This window comes from Calypte anna, chromosome 1 (genome assembly GCF_003957555.1).
Source record: "Calypte anna isolate BGI_N300 chromosome 1, bCalAnn1_v1.p, whole genome shotgun sequence".
Classification (NCBI taxonomy): Eukaryota; Metazoa; Chordata; class Aves; order Apodiformes; family Trochilidae; genus Calypte; species Calypte anna.
In genome coordinates this window covers 169,187,358-169,207,558 of record NC_044244.1, presented here as the reverse complement: position 1 = coordinate 169,207,558, position 20,201 = coordinate 169,187,358, and the positions used below count along the sequence as shown (strand labels likewise).

The 20,201-nt window shown below is 40.6% G+C and overlaps 1 protein-coding gene across 5 annotated transcripts in view; it reads left to right on the top strand.

Annotated features, from left to right (window-relative positions):
- The window catches only part of ZC3H13 (zinc finger CCCH-type containing 13), a 48,994-nt gene extending 39,047 nt beyond the window's left edge, over window positions 1-9,947 (top strand). For 4 of the 5 annotated variants that reach the window (XM_030444171.1, XM_030444180.1, XM_030444206.1 and 1 more), the window contains 4 exons: window positions 1,278-1,433; window positions 2,248-2,448; window positions 6,906-7,069; window positions 7,694-9,947. In XM_030444171.1, coding sequence (XP_030300031.1) covers window positions 1,278-1,433; window positions 2,248-2,448; window positions 6,906-7,069; window positions 7,694-7,864 — 692 coding nt within the window. In that variant the 3' untranslated portion in view covers window positions 7,865-9,947. The remainder of the gene's footprint in view (window positions 1-1,277; window positions 1,434-2,247; window positions 2,449-6,905; window positions 7,070-7,693) is intronic. The other variant, XM_030444198.1, reaches the window with a different exon arrangement.
- The last annotated feature ends 10,254 nt before the right edge of the window (window positions 9,948-20,201 follow it).

Sequence of the window (20,201 nt, the reverse complement as noted above, 5' to 3'; positions counted from 1 at the left end):
CCATTTGTCTTTCATAACTTTATTCGTGTCTACGCTTCTCAATTTCACCAACTAATGTGTTGGCTTTTTAATGCAGAGTTAATATAAAAGTACACTTCTGCAATAAAACAGTTAAGGTAGTGATACGATTATAATCTAGATATTATCAAACTTATTTGAAATTCAAAATGGAGGGAGTATTCATTTTTAATCATGAACTGAGAACAGTATTTTTTTAATGGCTCATCTGTGCTCTCAAAGCATGTAGTTTTGGTGGGCAAGTGTAACTGGTAGGTCAGTGAGGAGGCAGAAGATGGATCATACAGTTTGTGACAATTTAGAATCATAAGACACAAAATGAAACTAAATACAGTTTATAAATCTGATAATATTAAGGAGATATCTGGTATTTACTTGAACAAATTACTGTAGTATATTGTCCAACAAAATGTGTAATGTAATTGCTAAATTACTGTAGGGTCTTGAACCTTGATGTGTTGGCTCTAGTATTGGGCTTAAATTTAAATAATGCCCCAGATGCTATATGCTTCTTCCAAAGCACTGTCAGGTGGTCTGAGTAGTTCATTTATGCTCTGCTAGCATGTCTTTTACTTGCTTTTTATGTGCTGCTGTTTAGGTTAGTTGAGGTAGAACACTTTTTTAGATTGGATAGCAGGAAATTTTTACTGAAAGAGTTGTGAAGCATTTGAACAGGCTGCCCAGGGAAGTGGTGCAGTCACCATCCCTAGAGGTGTTAAAAAGCCACGTGGATGTGGCAGTTCAGGACTTGGTTTAGTTGGCGTGGTGGTGTTGGGTTGATGGTTAGCCTTGATGATCTGAGAGGTCTTTTTCAACCTTAATGAGTCTGATTCGTGTGCATTTTGGGGTTTTGTTAATTCTTCTTCATTTTCAACTGAACTCTGAGTCTAGATACATGTGCAAAAGTATCAGACTTTATGGTGCTAGCATATTTTTATCATTAAGTACTTATGGGTAATTGACACATTTTTTCTGAATATGGCCTTCTTTGTGCAGCTTGACTAATAACTGTGCAAAAAAAAAATCCCACAAAAAATACTGCACTGAGATATATAAAATTCAAACTGCCATATTCTTTATGGGAAAAAAAAAACCTTTTGTGTTTCCATGAGTTAATGCCTGTTTTCATGTTGAATATACCTGTCCCCAACAACTAACAGTTTAGGTTGCTGAACCCCTATTGTGTTCAAGCTGCTTAAAGCATGTTTAGAAAACAAGAATGATTGCTTTAAAGCTACAATATATATCTGTCCCTGTAGGAGGAGAAGATGAAGCAAAGATAGATGATGTACAGTCACTGGGGTCTGGTGCTGGAGAATATGAGCCAATCAGTGATGATGAACTGGATGAAATTCTGGCAGGTGATGCTGAAAAACGGGAGGATCAACAGGAGGATGAGAAGATGCCTGGTAAAAGTATAGCAAACCCCCTTTATCATTATTTGAATAGAAAGATAAGATCAGTTTGCAGGTAATGCTGTTGTGATGTTGATGGTATTTCTGAATTAGGACTGGAGTTTACATGCTAGTCATTATTTCTCATTTGTTCTGTAATGGTCAGGTAAGTCTGAGAAGTATGGAAACAAGTAGAGAATACTGGGAGCTGTATTGTGAAGTAATATTTAACTTGTTTTCTATAGCTGGAAAGATAAGCTTTTTGGTTTTATTTAACATATTTTCATTCATAGTAGTTGGTCTTGATCACTTTTTGGAACTAATTTTTTTATGAACAGCTTTTATCCTTGCTTGAATGCTTCCCAAATGCACTAGAAAGCATGGAATCTTATACCTGTCGAGTGCAGTTGTGTCACCTGGGCTATATGTTCAGTTGTATTTTTTTATGCTAAGCATACTAGACAAGCGTGATTGTGTGGTAAATTTGTTCTTTAAGCATTTAATTTAAATCTGTTGTAGCACCTTTAGTTGTACTGTGACTTTTGTGAGTGCACAAGTGGAGTGTCTGAGCAGCTTTAAGCAAAAGAATTGCAATAAAAATGAATCAGGATATTAAGGGTGGAGTTTTTAGTCCAAGAAGCTTTATATGTGTATGCTAAGTGAGGTTTAATGTTCTTCCCTGAAGTACTCAAGAATCTGGCTTTAAAAACTGGAGAATGATGTTCAACTCATATATATTGCTTTTGGGAGACAGGTGTACACAGCATGTGAAATTAATCAAGTGTGGTAAGGGATGATAATGTGATAACTCATTCTCTGTCAATGTTTTTTGCAGATCCTGTGGATGTTATAGATGTAGATTGGTCCAGTCTTATGCCAAAGCAGCCTAAAGAACCACGGGAGCCTGGGGCTGCACTCTTAAAATTCACACCAGGTGCTGTTATGTTGAGAGTTGGCATTTCCAAGCGATTGGCAGGACCAGAACTCTTCACCAAAATTAAAGAGACTTGCCAGAAAGTATTAGAAAAACCTAAAGGTAATTATTTCTGCAGAGATTAAACTGTCTTTTTAATTCAGTCCTCACAAAGTGTGCATTAGTTCATTATATTAGGTTTCAAGACCAGAAAAAGTATGAGTATTATGTGAAAATTACAGGAATGCAATCCAGCTGCATCCCACTCAGATTAGTGCTTTAATTGCAGCAGTGGTGAATTCCAGGTCTTGAATGATAGCCTGGACAAGATTTTTCATCCTGGTGACACATTCTTTTTGTGAGACCATTCACGTGTTCCTAAAGTGTGTCAGCAGTTGTTTTTTTTTTGAGAGCTAAAGATCATCTGTAGTCAAGTAGTAGTAATACTGTGAGAATGAAATAAGATTTATTTCATTTGAAGGTCCTTTGTGTGTCTCTTTATTTCCCTTTGGGGCATCCTCTCCAGAAGGTTTTGGGGCCAGAATGAAGGAGCTCAGTGAAATTTGTATATCGTGTCTCTGCTAGAAGTGGGAAATCAAATAATACACAGGCCTGGCATTTGAGCAAAATGTGTGGCATATGATGTGTACAATAGATGGGATCAGCATGAACTGTGTCAGTGGTGTTTACTGTAGTTCTGTAGTTTGTCAGCAGAGGTATTGCACAAGGGGTATTGCTGCTTGAACAGCTTGCATGGTAGAATTGGAGTTTTAGGACTGTGAAAATTTGCTTCCTATAAGATCTCTGCAAATTATTCCAGAATCTCAGTGTGGGAAAGTTAGAGCTTATAAATAGTAGCAGCTGCAGGGGCTTTGTTTTTAGGAATAGGAGATTTTTCTAATGTGTTGGGGTTTTTTTTATACTCTATAAATTCTTGTTCTTAATTTGAAATAATATTTTTTTAATTCTTTGCAACATTATTCTTCATGCAGTTGTATTTTTACCATCACAGTCTCAGATAAATGGAAAGTAGAAAAAAAAATTACCTTACCTTTCCTCGCCCTGTTTATCTCCATGAATGTCACTGCATGCTTGAGCCATTTAAATTGTGTAGCTGCTTATCATGGGCTGTTGCTGCTGCTTCATTTTTTTAAAGTTAAATTAAATGCAAACATATTTAGTGCCTCATAGTATAATCTGAGGCACGTACTTTGTATTACTAAGTACTGAAAGTGTGACAGTGCAATATTTGCAACTCTTCCTATGCAGTACCAGCTTTCTTCTAGTTAAAAAGAAATCTCTTATGTTTAGGACTTCACATAACCAATTAAATTGATACAGCGTTGAGTCTTACTCAGTTTGCAAACTGTCTGATACAGTAAAAAGATGAATCAGAGAACCATTCTGGTTAGAAAAGACCTTTAAGATCAAGCCCAGCCATTGACCTAACTTTACCAAGTCTGATGTGCTAATATGCTAAAGCATATCCCTAAGCACCACACAGAACCATAGAACCAAGAGAATGTTTAAGGTTGGAAAAGACCTTTAAGATCATCAAGTCCCCCTCACTGCATCCTCTCTCCCTGCAACTTTTAATCTTGCTGCATGCTTCAGTGCTGCTTATCAGGGATTCCTTGCAATAGGAACTGCAGTACAGAATCATTCTACCTGGCTGTTGAAAACCACACATGAAACAGCCTCAGCAATCCTTTTGTGTTTCTTTGGAAGCAAAGTTTAGAGGAGTGGTGATAAAAGGAGGCTCTCCAGCACTGGCCCTTGGCTGTCTTACGTGTACTGAGATACTGCAGAACTTGGCTCTGTGACAAATTGAGACTGAAGTTCCTCCATTTGTTTCCCATTGGTGTGTGCAGTTTCTCATGCATCAAAGCTGCTACGTGTGGAACTGCCAGTGGGCTTTCAGGTGTATTCATTTCTTCTGTCATCTGCTGGGTGAAAGTTCTTTGTAAAGTGGTTGCACAGCCACAGCATGTCTATTCTAAACAAAGGCACAAATATAGTGCCCTGAAAAGTTAATGAACTTGACTCATTATACACTACAGTGAAAATGTAGTGCTTTCACTTTGGACTTCTTCGTGGTGGTAGAACTTGTTTCTCTGTTTTACTCCTGAGTTTGTCATTCCCTTCTTTGTATTTGTGGGTGAAAAGTTTCTGGTAATACATTGAAAGGCTTGAAAAAAATGAAGCAATGGCTCATTTGAGGGGTTGTTTGTTTTTTTAATTTGTTTTCTTTGGAAACAAAAATCTGTAGTATGTAATGAAATTCAGATTTGTAGCTAACTTACTCTCTGTACAGTACATGTTGTTTCCTCTAAGGATACAGACATGCTTAGTTTTCAGCTACACTGGGCATCTGGCACATTGGCAGACCTTATAAGCTGTCATTTGTTGCTACCAGTGGAATAGAATGGACTGTTTCATTTGAAAGGGAGCTACAGTGATCATCTAGTCCAGCTGCCTGACCAAAAGTGCTGACCAAAGTTAAAACATGTTGTTAAGGGCAGACTTGGGGCATTGACCACATCTGGGAATCCTGTGCCAGGGTTTGACCACCCTCTCAGTAAAAAAATGCTTTCTACTCTCCAGTCTAAAATCTCTCCTGGTGTAGCTTTGAACCATTCACACACACACATCCTATTGCTGGATCCCAAGGAGAAGAGCTCAGCACCTCCCTCTCCACTTCTGCTTCTCAGGAAGCTGGAGAGAGCCACAAGGTCCCCTGAGCCTCCTTTTCTCCAAGCTAGATAAGCCCAGAGTCCTGAGCTGCTCCTCACAGGACATGTCTTCCAGCCTTTTCACCAGCTCTTTCACTCTCCTCTGGACACATTCAAGGACTTTTACATCATTCTTAAATTGTGGGGCCCAGAATTGCACACAGTGCTCAAGGTGAGGTAGAATATAGTAGGGCAGTCACCTCATTTGATGGGCTGGTCATGCTGTGATGCACCCCAGGATGTGGTTTGCCCTCCTAGCTGCTATGGCACATGGCTGACTCATATTAAGCCTGCTGTTTACCAGCACCTCCAGATCCCTGTCTGCTTGCTTCCTTTCCAGCCACTTATTTCCCATTTTGCACTTGTGTCTAGCATTACTCTGGTCTTGGTGCAGGATCCAGCATCTCAGCTGGGTAAATTCTATCCCATCAATCTTAGACCAGTGGTCCAGTCTGTCAAGGTCCTTCTGCAAGGCCACCTGTCCCTCAAGAGAGTCAATAGCATCTCTCACTTTGGTATCAAAAACTTGCTAATGGTTCATTCAGCTCCTGGGTCCAGACTGTTGATAAATATATTAAACAGGACTCGCCCTAGAATTGAACCCTGAGGGACACAAGTGGCCTTTGTGTCACCTTTGAAGTGGCCATTTTGTGTCTTGTAACTTGTGTTGCTGATTGTCCATTGAGGCTGTCTTGATGACTTCAGTGCAGTTTTCTTTAACTTGCCCTTAACTTCATGTAACTTTTTTGTTTGGTCTCATTTGGTTTGAAAACCACTCAATTTCATCCCAAATTCACTGAGTGTTTTTAAAAATGCATCTTCGTTCTCTTCTGTGTGCATTATGCCAAACTGCTGAAGCAGTCTTTGCTTTTTATGATTCTTGATTTAGGTTCTAAGTTTTCCCTAGGTTTTCTGGTGTCTCTAGTCAGGTGTTAGATCCTCTCCTGAACATCAAATGTTTGGAGCTATCTTTAGTTAAAGCGTTCTAGCTTCATGTTGTTTCTTGTAATTAAATGTATTAAAGGACTAGTCCTGCCCCTTTGAGTACTATTAACAAATATTTCAGGTTAGCCAGTAGGAGGGGTAGTTCAGTAGAATCTGTTGACTTGTTCTTCAGGTTCCTCCACCATGGGTAAATGAATTATTCTACTCAGTCATACTTCACTTCTGTGTAACCGGAATGGAGTCTCTAGTCCGAGATCGAGGTGTCAATATGGTAGTATAGACTCGGAGGATGTGGTTTGAGTCTATTGCCCACAGCGAGGAACTAGCAAGATGGTCTGCTGCTATGGAAGCAACCAGCCACTCTCTCAACTAGCTCCAGAATGAGCTGCCTCAGTGGGTGTGAGCCTCACTATTTATTGGCCCCATGGTCTTGCACATGCTCCATAGGGGCCCTGCCCTGACTGGGCACAGGTGGAGTTGATAGCGGCTCACACCCACTTCCTGATGATCAGAGGCACCTGGTCGCTCTGTTCCACTACACTTCTGCACAGCCATTCAAACCCTATTATGACACTGGTGTAGTTGTCCTGTGCCTTGCATAGAGGTGAAATTTAGACCACGTTCTGCTCAACACTAATAGTAATCAGCTTTTGTCATACATACCTGATCCTAAATTGTAGCCCCTCTTCTAACCCACAGGTGTCACTTGGAATTTTTTAGGCCCCTCGGTGTAGCATTTGTTTGCGTCTTTCTATAAACGGCAACATCCTTTTTTTCCCAAACATTATGGTTTAGAAGGCAGAAATACAAGTAGTAACACCTTAAGAGATTTCATATTACTGTATCTTGCTGTTCCAGAGTATCATGTATGTGTTGATCTCAGCAAATACCAATTCTTTGTAGATGCAGAAAACCTTTTTGAACATGAACTGGGAGCCTTGAACATGGCCGCGCTTCTACGGAGAGAAGAGAGAGCAGGTCTGCTCAGTAACCTGGGTCCTTGCTGTAAAGCTCTCTGCTTCCGAAGGGATTCTGCAATCCGTAAGCAGCTCATGAAGAATGAAAAGGCAAGTGGTTCTTGATCTGAATGTGAAAATACAGATACCACTATGCAAAACCCTTCTCTGGGGAGAGAATTTATGTATTTGTTGTTCCGGAGCAAACCCGGTCCTTTAAATAACAGAGAACAGACTACTATTGGGAAAAGAAAAAAAAGAGGTTGTAAAGTGTTTATTTTTTGTTTAGGATTAGAGATAAATTTAAGATTGAGTCTACAGGTAGGTCCTGTTTCTTATTTTGGGATTTAAATTTGAGAGATACACTTTCTACTTTTAGAGAAGACACGTGAAAAAGAATTTGTTAATGTACCATTTTGAAGACAATAGTTGAATAATTCTCTTGCCTAAGATTCCACATACTTTACAAGAATCACAAGATCCTGTTCTTCCAGTTAAAAGTACCTAGGTAGTTTTCTAAATCAAAAAAATACTTTTGCCATACAGAAGTTTTATGATCTTGCATGCTAATAGCAAAATCATTAATGCTTAAACTCTTTTCTAGTGAATATGTATGATTAAGCCTCTAATTATTGAGAGTCCTTGAGGTTAATTTCTCAGCTTGCATGTTAAAACCCACTGCTTTTCACTTCTTTCTTTTTCCTTACTCTTTTTTTACTATTTTTATTTCAATAGGGTGCAACGAAACAAACTTACACAAATTCTGGAGCAATGGACAGTGACTTGTTACGGTTGAGTCTACGGTTATTCAAACGAAAGACTGTGTGCCAAGTTCCTGGGCAGGAAAAGACAGAGGACAGTAAAATTGCACAACCAGCTATCCAGCAAGAAGTCTGTGTGTCTTGAGCAAGTGAGCACAGTGGCACTTCCTATTTGATTTCCCACAACCAGTGTTGGTGTTGATGTTTAGAACTGGTTGGTTGGAAAGCAGCTGTAGAAGATGGAAGAAAATACTCCGTTTGTACACACATAAGGATTATTTGGCTTGGATGTGAGTAAAAGGAGTAAAAAATAAAGACTTCTATGTGAAGTTCTCTGCAAGTTTTATAATATGGAATCTTACCGTGTAACATAAGCCTATTTTATGGTGCATCTAGTGTAATAATGTGAAGATGTCTGGTTTTAGGAGTTTATAACACCACCTGATATTAAACTGAAGAAAACTGTCTGCATATCTTCTTCCTCATTATGAATATTTTTTTCCCCACCACGAGCTTGGTCTCTGAATACGTCTCAAATGTCTTTAAATATCTTGCTTCCTGGGAGTCTGTCTGCCTTTTCTTCCCAAATCTTTTTCTTATCACAGTAGTCTCTAGCATGGATCTGGTTTTGGACAAAACTAGGCTCTTTTCCATCTCTAGCACAGTTTTCCTCTGATAATTTCTGGGTATAAAAATCTAATTGACTCACTTAAGGCTCCCCTTCTTGTTGATGAATAGAAGTAAACAGCAAAATAAAAACCTTGCAGAAAGTGATTTTTGACCAGTTTTAGATGCCTGTATGGGTCTAGGATTGTTTTGGAAATGCCTGGTGCTTACAAAAGAGGAATAATGGATATATTTTACATCCTGGTAAGTATGAGGGCAGATCAGTCCTGTGGGGAAACCTTGAGGGTATTTCATACTTGATGAATTTCAACCATTTTCATATGTTAGCAGTGAAGGCAGAGAGCATTCATGTTTTGCTGGGTGTTACAGATTTCAGGGGCCCAGTTAGAGACTTGTCAAACCTGGGCTCAGTTTTGTAAGAATTGTTTTCAGTTTGAAGTGTTAATGTTTTGTGTGGGATCTTTGGATTATACCAGTCAGGTATGTTCAGGTAGTCTGTGGAGGCCTCCCTGTGAAACTGAGGCTTCTAAGTCTTCAGACTCTGTACACCTCTCTACTTGTCCTGGGTTTAAACCTGGACTTTTACTTTGAATTCTATTCCTGGAGAGTGAGAAATAAATCCATATTTCAACCTTGGTACTAGCTTGCTACAAAGCAACTTGCTTTCATTGTTCTTGTTCAGGTTGAAAATGAGTTATTAACCACTGAATTTTTTGACAGTTGGTTTGTGTTAGTTTCTTATCCTTTTTCTTCACTTGGAACCAGCAGACAGAGGTGGAATGTTGACTGTGCAGTTCAACAGCAGGCCTGTCTCATATCTCTTGTGATTACTGACAGATGTATTGGCTTCAAGGAAAAGCCTAAATATGAGTAGCAGTTCAGTTCACATAAAAAGCTTTCTTACTATAATGCTTTCCCATAATGCCTGGTACATGAGCCTTTAGAAGAATGTTTGTATACTACATAAAAAATGTTGTTGAAGAAGATGTGAGGGGGGGGTTATTTATATTTTTGTAAGTGCCCACACTAGTGTATATGTACTTGTATCAAATATAAATAACATGAGAATTTCTACCATTTGCTTGATTCTTATTAAACTGGATGTGACCCAGGCAAAGCTTTATTTTCAAAGTTTTTCACTAGTTCAACATTTTTAAGGGACTTGGTGTCTATTATTTTTAGTGTCATCAGTGATTTTATATATGCTTCCAAAAAAAAAATGTCTTTTAAATACACTAGTACTTTAACCCGAGCAAGAGTTAATGAACCTGTTCTATTCAGCATTTAAATGCATTCTCACCTGTTTTATAGCTACAATAATACTGTCTTTAAGCTGAAAATATTAGATCATTGCTTCTGATTATGTTAAAGCCTATTCCCATCTCCATCTCTAAAAGACATAAAAATGTTAAATAGGTAGAAGCAGCCTTGTCTAAGACTGCAATACACAAAATAGATTCACTGTGTGGCATTTAATTACACCAGGCTTATTTTAAACACTCTTCCTGTAAAGCAGTCAAGGTGTATATATGTACTTATTCTTCAGAAGAATATTTCATATTACCCTGGAAAGTGCAAAATAAAGTAGGCTTGATGGGCTGCTATGAGTGTCTCATGAAGTGGTGATGTCCTGTTGAAAGTCAAAGCCAGTGCTGACCTGTGCCATCATTTGTTGGAATAACACAACAATGATGCTGAAATTGCCTCTTATGCTCCTTTGTTTTTATTTGTTTTGCATCAGTTGTGAGCACAGAAGCACATTGTGCACTCAGATTCTTCTTTTTCAGCAGTTCCTCTCTCACCTGGCAGGTGTTACTGCCCAGGTAGAGGCCAGCAAGTCTGAAGTTCCTGTGTATGGCTGTTTTGCTCTCCATAATTTTAACAAAAAAACCAGTGTTTAGTTTGCAGGGTATGTAAGTTGCAAAACTGTCATCAGGTAATTTTACAATAACTTCAAGAAAAGGTGATTTGCCCACAACCCAATTTCAGAAAAAAAAGTGGGAAACTGATCTGAATCCAAAGAACTCACTTCAGGACCCTCCGTTTCCCTGGGTTGATCATCACTTCCTTGATGAAGTCTACCCACCCTTTTATCCTCTTCCCTCTCTTCATTTCTCTCCTAGCTTTATTTTGTGTGGAAAAAGAGCAAAGGGAAGAATTTCATTCCAGTTTTCATCTCGCAAGGCTTCAGCAGTTTACCCAGGAGCCTGTTTTGTGGCCTCGGTTCTGAGCGTCTGCCTTGGATGCCCGCGTGTGCTTCAGCTCCGAGTCTGCAAACGTGGAGAAGCATCTATCCCTACTCAGCTTCCTCTTGTAAGCCATGGCAGCAACTTTAAAGCATTCCCTGTAGCAAAGTAGAGATGTCAGCCCTTCCCGTTGCTAAGGCCGTGCTGTGCCTAGTTGGATGATAAATTAGTTTTCAGCATCCCTGAGGTGCAGTCTGGAACATGGAGCCACAGAAGAGCAAGCTGCTGATAGGCTGAGGAAGGCTTCCAGCCAGGTGAAACACTGTGCTCAGCTCCTGCAGCTGTAACAGATTCACAGGCAGAGCAGGTTTTGAGAAGCTGGAGACACAAATGGGGCTGTGACCTGTGTCAGGGGATATTGTCACGTTCATTATCTCAAATAGTACTTCCAGGCTGTTCCTGCCTTGGCTGGTGGAGTGAGATACAGATTTTGACAGTGGGCCATCAGCACAGTGTACTCAAAAGGCAGAGTTTAAGGCAATTTTGCTAAATTAAACCTTTTGTTTGAATTGGCTTGACACAGTTGTGTTTCCTGCTATAGGGAAACCCTTCAGCGGAGAGCAGGCTGGATGGGTCCAGGCTGCCCGCAGGAGGGAGGACACCACAGGGGGGCTGGGTTCCATCTGAGCAGTTGCTATCAGCAGAAAGAGCTCAGAAACCTCCTTTGTTTTGCAATAAGAGTCAAAGTGGCTTTTCAAAGGGTCTTTGTGTTTTTTCTACTGCACAGGTATTCCCCTGAGACTCAGGGGGACCTTATCACTCTAAAACTACCTGAAGGGGAGTGATAGGACCAGAGGGCATTGCCTAAAGCTACACCAGGGGAGGTTTAGGTATTAGGAAGCACTTTATCATGGGGAAGGGTGATCAGGCAGTGGAATGGACTGTCCAGGGAAGTGGTGCATCCTTAAACGTCCCTGGAGGTGTTTAGGGAACTGGATGTGGCACTTAGCACCATGGTATAGCCAGCATGGTGATGTTAGCTCATGGGCTGGAGTTACGATCTCAGAGGTCCTTTCCTCAGCCTCAATGATGCTGTGATTCTGCAAAAAGGGGAAGCTCAAGCAGATGGTACCAAGTGCTTGGTCAAGTTGGGTAGTCAGTAAGGTTGAGTGGGCATGCAAGGTTTTGTGGTTGTAATTCAGGAGGCAGCTTGAGAATGGCAAATGCCATTATAATTGCCATAAAGTAATAATGAAAAGCTCTAAACAAACCCCTAAACACCCCCTAAGTAAAGCAATGTGGCCAAGCATGGAGATGCAAGGGGTTTCTTAAACTAGACTGTGTTCCCCAGAATGTGGAAATTTGTCCCATCATAATCAATAGAAAAGTCCAAACATGAGGGAGAGGTAAATGCTAAGGAAACATTTAAAAACCCAAAAGGGAAGTTTTTATGGATGGAGATGGTGTTTTTATAATCAAGACAGTATCATTGCCTCTCCCCTATCAGTAGGAATCTATAGATGAGAGCAGGAAGGTAATTGCATTCTGGGGAAGCTTTATTTCTTAGTATCAGCTTTCATTGCCAGGGGTGCATCTACCACAGGCTTGCTTTTCTCTTTGGTAATGAAATTGAGGTAATATCTTTAAAGACCGAAGTGTCAGAAGATGTCCTAAAACACACTGCTGAGTTACAAAGCAATGAGCTGACAGATTATAGGTGTATGTGAAAAGGTTGTGTAGATAGCAAGCATGCAGTTCCTTAACAAAAGGGATGATTTAAGGCAGTGGGTGAGGATTTTAAGAAGTTGCAGCTCTGGGGGCGATGGAAAAAGCTCTTTTCCATCTACTTCATTATTAAATTTTCTGTTTGATTATGCCTATGCGTGGCACTGTGTCAAAAGTAGTTGAGGAAAGGAGTAGTAGAAATGGGACAGAACTGAGCTTCCATGGGTTGTAGTTGTAAACCTGGGAGTTACGACTTCACACTCCTGCAAGCCAGGAGTTCATTCATCAGAATGGTGGAGAAAGAAGGATCTGGGTGTCCTTTTTCTGAGCATACAATGCAATTGCCCCTGTACTCAGTGCTGGTGAGGCTACACCTTGAGTACTGTGTCCAGTTCTGGGCCCCTCAGTTCAGGAAGGAGATTGAGGTGCTGGAGCAGGTCCAAAGGAGGGCAACCAGGCTGGTGAAGGGACTTGAGCACAGACCCTATGAGGTGAGGCTGAGGGAGCTGGGGCTGTTCAGCCTGGAAAAGAGGAGGCTCAGAGGAGACCTCATCACTCTCTACAACTCCCTGAAAGGAGGGGGTAGCCAGGGGGGGGTTTGGTCTCTTTTCCCAGGCAACTCTCAGCAAGACAAGAGGGCATGGTCTTAAATTGTGCCGGGGGAGGTTTAGGTTGGATATTAGAAAGAATTTCTTTACAGAGAGGGTGATCAGACATTGGAATGGGCTGCCCAGGGAAGTAGTGGATTCTCCATCCCTGGAGATATTTAAGAAGAGACTGGATGTGGCACTCAGTGCCATGGTCTGGTAACTGCAGCGGTAGTGGATCAAGGGTTGGACTTGATGATCTCTGAGGTCCCTTCCAACCCAGCCAATTCTATGATTCTATGATTTCAATGATGAAACCTCTGGAACCATGCAGTGTAGCTCCTACATGGCCCCAAATGGGTGTTTCCATCAGGGAGAGTTGTGGTTTTATTACTCTCTGTAGTATCTGCCAGTTCTCACCTGTTCTGCTCTTGCATGGTTACAGAAGTTAAATTGAACCTACAGACACAGAGAGCCCTGAAAGTGAGAAGAAGCATGGATAATGGTTACTGTCTCCTAAAAATGCACCTTGGAAAAGTGACAAAAGGGGCAAAAAAATTGAAGGAAGTCAGCAAAAGACCAGATGAGCCGAAGATGCTCATATTTTCCTTAAAGATGGATACTGGAAACCTCTGTGGACCTGAATAGGTGCACACAAGATTTTCTCCAAGTTGTAAAGTTGCTTTGTGTCAGCATGAAACCTGCAGCTGTCTCCATGTTGAATGTCATTCCTGTTTCTATGTCTTGCATGCTCACAGAAAATGTGTCAGCAAGAGGTTTCACAGCACTTATGAGATGTCTCCCACAAGGTTACTAGAAAAAAATAGAGCTGTGGAAAGTGAAGGATAAAGAAATGACATAAATTAAAAATTAACTGGGAAACAGGAGGTGAAACAGAGAATTAAATGATCACATTTCATCACAAATGGTTCAGTGTGTGACCTCCGTGTACATTTGTGATTTGGGAAGGGTATGACTGAGAAGGGAGATGGGAAAATTTGCGAATTCAGTTAAAACTGGAGAAAAAACACAAGGGAATGTGTTTGCTGCCATGCGGCCCATTCATTTTGCTCATTGCAAGTCCTTCTGCCAGTCAGCAACAAGATGTGTAAATTGACACATCACCAAAGGGGAAAATTTAATCGACTTCCATAACATGCAGTGCCACAGATTAGCAGTATCAGTGCCAGAAGTTCGTGGAAAGTTTCTAACTAGTGTAAAGATATGTGTGCAAAGCCAAAAATAGGAGAATATACAGAAAAATGATGTATGCAAAGGTAGAAACTGTACTATGAGCAGGCACTGAGTACCAAAAAAGATACTGCAAAACGGGTGAGGACTCACGGAAGGTACAGATCTCAAATCAAAGTTATTAAAATTCCTGAATTGTGTCCTTAGAAAGGAAAGAAGTATTCATAGTTATAGTTAAAATATGTCAAACAATGGTCCAGAAAAAGGAGGACAGAAGATACTTTTTTTTCTGGTCCTTACAGCAAAACTGTATTTGATAAAATTAAAGGGCAGCACAGTTAAATAACAAATCAGAAATTCTGATTTTCCTTCCAGTGCCTGCTCAGGCTTAGAGTTCATGTTGGAGTATGTGCATAAGCCAAAACTTAGCAAGATTTTCAAAAAGATTGATCATACTGGGAGCATATACACTTGTTCCTGGGAGTTAAACCAAGGCTGTCCTTATAATGTATGAAGTTACGTGCAATGGAGATGGCTCTTGAGCATTGAGAGTGACTGGTACCCAGCAGTTTGCTCCATGCTCCTGAGATGGGATTGCTGTCTGCTGGAAAAAGCCCCTGAGCCAGCTGCCAAATCACATGGGGAATGTGTGTGGGGACAATTTGGGTTGTGACAGGCCAGAATCAGCCATGCAATCATGCAGACTCAGGCAATCATATTCCCATGCTTGAAAACTTTCCTAGGCATGTTTGAATCTTGCAGGGTGTCATATGTGTGGGCTTAAACTGCTCAACTCTTGGAGACAGTAAGACCTGTTGAGAAGCCTGCAGGCTGTGTCTAACTTTGGTAGAAACTAGAAGACCCAATTTGATGTCTTGAATTTTCCTTTGACGTGTCTGGTCAGGACAACTGCAAGAGAGAGAGAGAGAGGGAGGGAAAGAGAGAGATTGAGAGAACACACACTCGATTGTGGTGTTTTTCCTGATTTTTTTTTCTTTATGGAAAATTAAAAAAAAAAAAGCCTCCCATCTTATCAAAAACCAAATTACCCAAATAATAAATGAGCTGTTAAATTCACACTTAGCAGCAACTATTCTGTTCTACCCTTTCCCCAAGCAGTGGTACCCACCCCTCTTTGCAAATCTCATCTGATGCATGAATTGTAAAAACATAAATGGGCAACTGTGACTTCTCCACTGTCTGCTCTGGAGTGGTAGCATAATCTATTTGCTGTATTCATCCCTTTAATTTCCATTTTTATTGCTATAATCTAACCCACTTTTTTCCCTTTCTTGGTGCACAAATTGTAACAATGGTCTCACTTATTCATCGGTGGACTCAAAAGAATATACAGGATGTGAAGCTCAATTCTATCTTGTTGCTTGATCCTAGTTAATCATGGAATCATAGAATCGGCTGGGTTGGAAGGGACCTCAGAGATCATCAAGTCCAACCCTTGAACCACTGTTGCGGTTGCTAGACCATGGCACTGAGTGCCACATCCAGTCTCTTTTTAAATATCTCCAGGGACGGAGAATCCACTACTTCCCTGGGCAGCCCATTCCAATGTCTGATCACTCTCTCCGTAAAGAAATTCTTGCTAATATCCAACCTAAACTTCCCCTGGCACAACTTAAGACCGTGCCCTCTTGTCTTGTTGAAAGTCGTCTGGCAAAAGAGACCAACGTCCACCCGGTTACAACCTCCTTTCAGGGAGTTGTAGACAGCGATGAGGTCTCCCCTGAGCCGCCTCTTCTTTAGGCTGAACAGCCCCAGCTCTCTCAGCCTCTCCTCATAGGATCTGTGCTCGAGTCCCTTCACCAGCCTGGTTGCCCTCCTTTGGACCTGCTCCAGGACCTCGATATCCTTCCTGAACTGGGGGGCCCAGAACTGGATGCCACACTGAACTAATGCCACACTGCCACTCTCTCACTGGAGAGAACTTTGTCTAAATTTGTGGCTTCCTCTGACCCAGGTGGGAGCATGGAATCTTAGCAGACCTGAAGCTTGAAAAAAAAAACAAAAAAGACTGATAAATACCACTTTCAAAGCATTTCCAAACCTGTGAAAAACAGGTTCTGTTCACTGCATGTGTCTGGGGGGGCAGATGAGCATTTTCTGGAAGGCAAGAACAATGGCATCACCATCTACATGGGAATGTCAACCACAGGGTTTGTTCATAAGAAAATGCTAAAATTAGGGTCCCACTTCAGCACCGTTTTAGGAAAACTATTTAATACTGCTTAAATAGCATAGGAAAATAAAACTTCCTGGTTTAGCATTTAGTTGCCAGAGCCTGTAATACTGGGTGGTTAATAAATAAAGCAACTGGACAGGGAAATTCAGTGTTAGACTTTTTTCTAGCAACTGGAGTGTATCAGTTCCAGGCTCAGCTGAGCCATGCACATCTGGACAGAAAGGGCAGATCACATTTAGGTAGGGGAAATTCAACTCTAATTTTCACCTGTATAAACCAATCTGAACAGTGAAGAGAATGACATGATTAAATTGATATACTAGCAAAGTGATAAATCCAGTATCAAGAAAGATGTTTTCCTTCCCTGTTTGCTTCTGAACCGTAGAAATTGGTTGTCAGCTCTTCATCAGAGAACTATAGAGGAGGATTTATCAGGTGACAGGATTCATTTTTTTCCTTAGAAATACCTTGTGTTGCTTTAAAAGTACTTAATCAATGTTGTTTTGATTTGTGTATCCAGAAAGAAAGAAAGGAAAAAAAAAAAGGAATATTAACTAAAGAGCAAGAGTTTCCTTGGCTTTTGTCCCTTATTGTTGCTGAAATACAAAGACAGGTTTTTGCATGTTTTCAGGAGATAATCAGGGGATAACCATCTGCCTTAGAATTGTACTAACACATGCAGTGGAGTTTCTTCCATCATGCTGAGGTTTGGCCAGAGCTTGGTGCCTCTTTCAGGTCTTTCTGCCTTGGAGGAGGTGATGGGCTCAGCCTGCTGCTCCCAGCCATGCACTGGGGAGGGGACAGCTCTGATGAGGAGCATCAATGTGTTGGCCACTGCCCTGACCACACAGACCTTGGGCAGAGGTGTCCAGGGTGTCTGCAGTCTGTACCTTCAGGACGATTTAGATGATGACATTCTTTTGAAGCAGGGTGTAAAAACACAACTTCTGCAGCTCCAGAAGAGATATTTTATCTAGAGACATTGTAATGTACTTCAGTCTGATAAATGCTGATGCTGTCCCATAAAGGGATGGAGGAGAAATCGATGTAACCCTAAACTAAATTGAATTGTTGGGGTTTTTTTTTTTCCTCTCTCTTCTGCAAGATTCAGTTAGGTTTGTGATTCATCACATGCTACTGCTCAAGAGATGAGAAAGTTTCTTTCCAGACATAAAAAAATGAAATTTTAAACAACTTTTGACTTGTATGAGTGGTGGGCAGGCAAAAATACAGCCAGATCCTGAGTTTTTTCTTAGTTCTCTCCCCTGGCCCCCTCCATCCCTTCACTGCTGGTGTGTTCTGCTGCTTGCAGGCTGGCAGATCTGTGCAGGCTTGCTGGAAAAGGAGTCATGGAAAGGTTATTAGATGGCAATAGAGAGCTTTTGCAAATAAAAACATCTGAAAAACCAGCAGAAGTCTCAGGCACAGTTAAAAATACATTGTAAAGAATATCGTAAAGACCACTGTAGAGATGTAGTTGTCTTTAGCATGGCCCTCTTCTAATTGAGTTGTAGATTCCTGCTGCTTAAATGACTGGCTTTTTATTCTACATGGTTAAATCTGGTGTGGTTTTTTTTTTTTTTTTTTTTTTTTGGATAACTCTTTATGAATGCTGCTCCTGTTAGAAATCATGAAGTCCAATTTATATTGGCAATAAAACTGTTAACAATTGCTAAAACAGTTAACCAACTCACTAGAATGTTCCCCATCACAGATCTAGCCCTAGGAAGTTAACTAACAAACATGTTATTAACCACTGGTGAGGAGCTGCTTGGAAGAGATTATTGCTTAATTAATCTTTGTAGTGAGCTAAGAAGAGTGTTAAATGGGCCTCTCTACTGAATCAGGTGGTTAATACAAATTGCAAGTTCCCTGAGGGGGAAATCCCAGACCAATGTGACATTAAATTTAGTCATCCAACAAAGAAGATATTTTAGGCCTTAAAAATAACAAAGCCACACACCTTCATTAATAATGTCATAAGATTCAGTGGCTGTGAGTGTACACAGATGTATGAATTACCATCATCTTTCCTCTCTGCTATGTCAAAAGTCTTATTTAGATTCAGCTTTTCTCATCACTGTTGGGGTATAAATTAAACTTGTCACAGTTATCTGCAGTAAGCAGGTTATGCTGATTGGGAAGGCAGAATCTGAAGCAAACTCTGTCATCTGCTTATCCTAAAAAGACGAACAATCAAAAATCTCTTCATATTAATGAGGTTTATTAATGAGTTGAATAAACCTTCTGCTTGATACCATTTGATGCAACAGTAAAAGGCAGTGACCAGATTGCCCTTGTGCTTCATGGCATTTTTAGTAGTGAGCACTCAGGTCTTAGCCATGAAGCAAGGGTCCCATATTTAATAAACTCTGTTTTTATAGCCATTATCAGACCCTGCATCAGAAGCTGCCTACTGTCTTCAGCTCCCTTTCCCCATACATGTTATATCTTTTAGGAGAAGAAAAAGATTCCATAAAAAAGGTTGGGAAGGGATAATTCACCCTTCAATATCTGGTGTTAGTAATTCCAAAGGGATATTTGGTCACTTCCGTGTAAATCCCTGTCCCTCACAAAACCAACTTCCATCCTTACACTCAGCCTGGAGGTGTTGACTCTGTGTGTGCCTGGGTCCCATGAGCTGAATATTACACTCAAAGTGTGATTACATTTCTTTTGTATGAAATGATCTCAAAAAGACTAGACAAAGCATTTATCACATGAAAGTAGCAATATGACAAAAATGCATTCATGCATGCCCATATTTTTGATGTTAGGGTTTTATCTTGTCTGAATTCTTGCTGGCTTCAGGTTTAATATACTGCATCCCCCCCTCCCACTAAAAGCCTCGCTGTGTCTACATGAGGTGAGGTCTTTCCTCAGTGACCAGCCTTTGACATCTTACAGGTTTATTTTATGGTCGTCTGCACACTTGAATATTGATGAGAGTCTTACACTTAGGGGATGTGGTCATTGTGCAGATCATCACTTTAGTGGTCTCTTGACTGGTTTCTCTATGTTGTCCATATTGTCTCTAATGCATCATATTGAAGTACCAAGGCAAAACCTTCTTGATTAGCACACCCTTGGAGACCTCTATATATTACCTCACTTCATTACTACTGCAAAATGATCAATATGCATCACCAAAATTAACTGTACTTTGGACATCCCCTTTGCCTGATTGCTGTGCTGCTTTTATTTTTTTTTTTTTAATTCCTCAAGGTTAATGGAGGTTTGTTCCCAGCCAAGATGTTACTGTGGCACATCTGACGAGTCCCTCTGTACCTGTGGTCTTATCAGGAATTGGTCTTAGCTTCTAATCAAAAATTGTCTTTGTAAGTGAATGTGATTTGTGTTTGCAGAGTTGGAATTCATAAATGGGAAGTACTTGATTATAATAATATACCCTTTAGAAACATTTTAAACAAATGTTTAAAATGAGGTGAAGTGAGGGCTGTGATACCTCACACCTGACTCTACAGCCTAAGTCCACAAATCAGAGATGCTGTTTCCCCACCCCTTGCTTCATGCTGACCTTTTAATGTACCTGCTGAAGTTAATCTTACATGTACAACAGCATATTGGCTTGATGGATTTGTTACAGATAATTAATAATGCTCTAGTCAGCCGTCTTCTCAATTATTGCTTCCAGTTGCTTCATCATTATTAAACTGTCACATCTGAAGTGCAGACAGGTGTCCGTGGTGATATACTGAGGCCTGTTAAGTGGAAAACTTTTGGGTGCCTCTTTATTACTCACATCTCCCAGAACACTGCTGTGGTCATGCTGTCTTCAAATGTACTTTTGACCTATACTTCGTATTCACAGTTAAAGATTAGAATGAGTGCTCAGCTTTTCTCTGCTTCCTCAGTGGAATTCTAGGCATCAAGAGAACACGAGAGGAGTTTCCACTGATATCCCAACTCACACAGTAAATTGTACTTGCCTGCCTCAGCTCCACTCCC